Source organism: Quercus lobata, chromosome 5, assembly GCF_001633185.2.
Source record: "Quercus lobata isolate SW786 chromosome 5, ValleyOak3.0 Primary Assembly, whole genome shotgun sequence".
In the NCBI taxonomy this organism is placed as follows: domain Eukaryota; kingdom Viridiplantae; phylum Streptophyta; class Magnoliopsida; order Fagales; family Fagaceae; genus Quercus; species Quercus lobata.
Window position 1 is genome coordinate 10,926,237 of NC_044908.1, and position 3,025 is coordinate 10,929,261.

Consider the following 3,025-nt stretch of genomic DNA (forward strand, 5'->3'; position numbering starts at 1 on the left):
CATGGATATTTGTGTGTGACAAATTCAGATAGAAGAGTCTGTGGATTCGAAGCTGCACGTGATCGTGTGAGTAAGTACTACAAAAGGTAGCTTTAGATTTAGCGTTTAAATCTATTGTAAACTTTCATTCTATCATAGTGAATTTGTTTCCTTGAGGATAGATTAGTTTAAATTCTCCCCAGGTATTTTACTTTGAAACTGTTAATTTCACTGGTTTTCTTGAGTCATCATATTGCTTACCTTCTTTACTTTTCCGCACTAAATAATATAATTGCATGTGTTTAACCTAGATTAGAAAAATAAACCTAAGTATTAACTTGGTTATTTAATTACGTTAAACAATTTGAGTATAAAGGGGTCTAAATGAACAAACACTATTGATTCTTTTGTCTATTTTTGTTTTGTTTTTTTTTTTTTTTTTATGTGAATTAATTTTCTTGTTTAAGTAGTAAACGGAACAATGTGGTGGAATTTTTTTTTTTTTTTAATTGAATGGTGGCCTTTTTTTAATGACATGCTTTTTTTTTTTTTTAATAATTCAATAATTACAACAAAGGATTCAAATCCTAGATGTCATAGGCACATAAGGAGGTGTCAACTAGTTGGTCTACCTCTTGGGTTTTTGTTTTATTGTAAAGGAAAAACTACACGGTAGCTTTACCTTGGGTGGTTTTTTACTTTTTAATGTATGCTTCTTGGTTTCCAAAAAATGTGGGGAAAACTCAACATAAGAGAAATTGCATTAGCCTAGTAGTATTTTTCGTCAAATTTGGTCAAAAATTCTGTTTTAACTAATTCATTTGTATGTACTCCTACATCAAACTCAATACTTGTTTCTCAAAAAAAAAAAAAAAAAACTCAATACTTTGTCTTTTAATTTTTTTTTTTTTTCCATTATTTATTCACTACAAGAAATCTGGGTTTAGGTGACGTTTTAAAAACATCACTAAAAACCCAAAAAACGTCACTATAGACACAAATGGTCTATAGCGACGTTTTCTTTTGCGACGTTCAAAAACGTCACAATAGAGTGGTCACTATAGATCTATTGCGACGTTTTGAAAAACGTCGCCATATGTTATTCTTTAGTGACGTTTAAAAGCTTTTAGCGACGTTTTAATATTACATTTTCGTATATAATGTTGGAAAATACATTTAGCGACATTTTTAAAAACGTCACAAAAGCATTTGTTCCCTTATTTTTAGTGACATTTTTAAAACGTCGCTATAGGATTGATTATTTGCGACGTTTTAAAAGCGTCACTAAAAAGGATTTCCTCTTACTTTTTAGTGACGTTTTGAAAACGTCGCAAAAACCTGCTCTTTTTTTTTTTCAAATATTATAAATGCTATATAAACCTGCTTAAAATTGAACAATAACTAACACAAACTTTTAATAAATCAAATATACCTATTGATCATCAATATTCCACAATAACACATTAACCATAGTTTCAATATATATATATATATATATATATATGTTTAATACCAATACATATATCATCTTGAATTGAACAAAATACTTGTCTACCTACATATAAAAACAACCACCTAAACTATGACAATATTAAACAAGGTACAATACTTCCAAAATAAATGTGGTTGTAACAAAACACTTGTCTATCTATACCAAAAAAGAACCACCACCCAAACTATGACAATATTATAAACAAAGTACAATAGTTCCAAAATAATTGTGGTTGTTCAAAATAACTATGTAGTAGCCCATAGAGTCCTTAAAACATTGCATGTACCGCTATATGCTAGTTTCTTGATGGGATGAAATCTGTGACCTGTAAGGAGTTGGAGATTGATGATCTAAACCGAAACCACCCTGAATACAAATTAAAGTATCTAATAAGTTCATAAAGTAATCATTTCTAGTAACAAAATAATAGTTACTATACTTAAAAATTTTAAAAACCAAATACATTCTTAAAACATTAAAATTTAATACCCGACTAGCTTCCGAAGAATGATTTTGCTGATTTTGCACTAGTTGCATCAATTGGGTCATTTGCTCCTCCAAGTTTTCATAACGATTCACTTTCTCTGTCAAAGAAGCCACTTGATTCTTCAACTGAGTCACTTCAGCATCCCTTTCTTGGCTTCTTACTTGAGCAATTGCAAGAGTGCTCTTGGCAGGATGCATACTTGGAGTTGGGCCAAATCCCACACCTCGAACACGACCATTGTGCTCATTACCAAACACTTGAGCATATACATCATCTGGTGCCCATGCAATACTACCAGTAAGGTCAGATGATTGCACACGATTTGAGGACTCACTCAACAGTTCGTTGATTTTTTCCTAATATTCAAAATTTGAACACAATAACACATTAGAAATTAACAATGCTAATAGATTCAATATTACTCTTAGCAAATCATGATATTACTTACAATGTTGCCTTCTGCTACGGTGTTAACTGGAGTACCATCTTTATGAAGATGGAGTTTTACATATACATCCGCACGCTCTACAGGATGCCCAAGCGTTGTTACCTAAATTATAGTCATTTCATTAATTTAATTAGGAATAATGGTTTCATACAAACTTAACAACAATCTAATAAGTCATTTACAAGATAATTATTAAGTCATTACCATTTCTTCTGCATATGAAGCAAAGTTTTTTGAACCACCAGTATGCACATTTGTTTGCTTAGAACGACTGTTCTTGTTTTTCAAAGCAACACCAACATGTCCTAAGTTTCGCATTTAACATGTACTATAGATCAATTTAGGCTATTCATGTGATTAAGATGAGCCCCAATTATAACTAATGCTTTGGGGCATAATGTAGATATAGCGCTCCCTTAGGTAATAACAAATGGCATTAAAGCTAAGGTGATATTTTGATTATGCAATTTAATTATGCTGAATATTTGATGAAGTTTTGATCAATTGTACCCATTTGACTTCAAGTCCTGTTTTCCTTATCCCCCCCCCCCCCCCCACAACCTAAAAGGTAAAAAGCTCAAAAAGAAATATTTATATTCTTTTTAACTAATAAGAAAAA

The 3,025-nt window shown here is 31.1% G+C and overlaps 1 protein-coding gene across 1 annotated transcript; it reads right to left on the minus strand.

The window, feature by feature from the left end:
* Window positions 1-1,569: 1,569 nt before the first annotated feature.
* Window positions 1,570-2,724, minus strand: LOC115989931. The gene is made up of 4 exons (XM_031113800.1): window positions 2,611-2,724; window positions 2,407-2,508; window positions 1,961-2,314; window positions 1,570-1,837 (listed from the first exon to the last, which is right to left on the minus strand). Exons 1-4 carry the CDS (start codon window positions 2,722-2,724, stop codon window positions 1,760-1,762), a joined length of 648 nt encoding a protein of 215 aa, XP_030969660.1. The 3' UTR covers window positions 1,570-1,759.
* Between the last annotated feature and the right edge of the window lie 301 nt (window positions 2,725-3,025).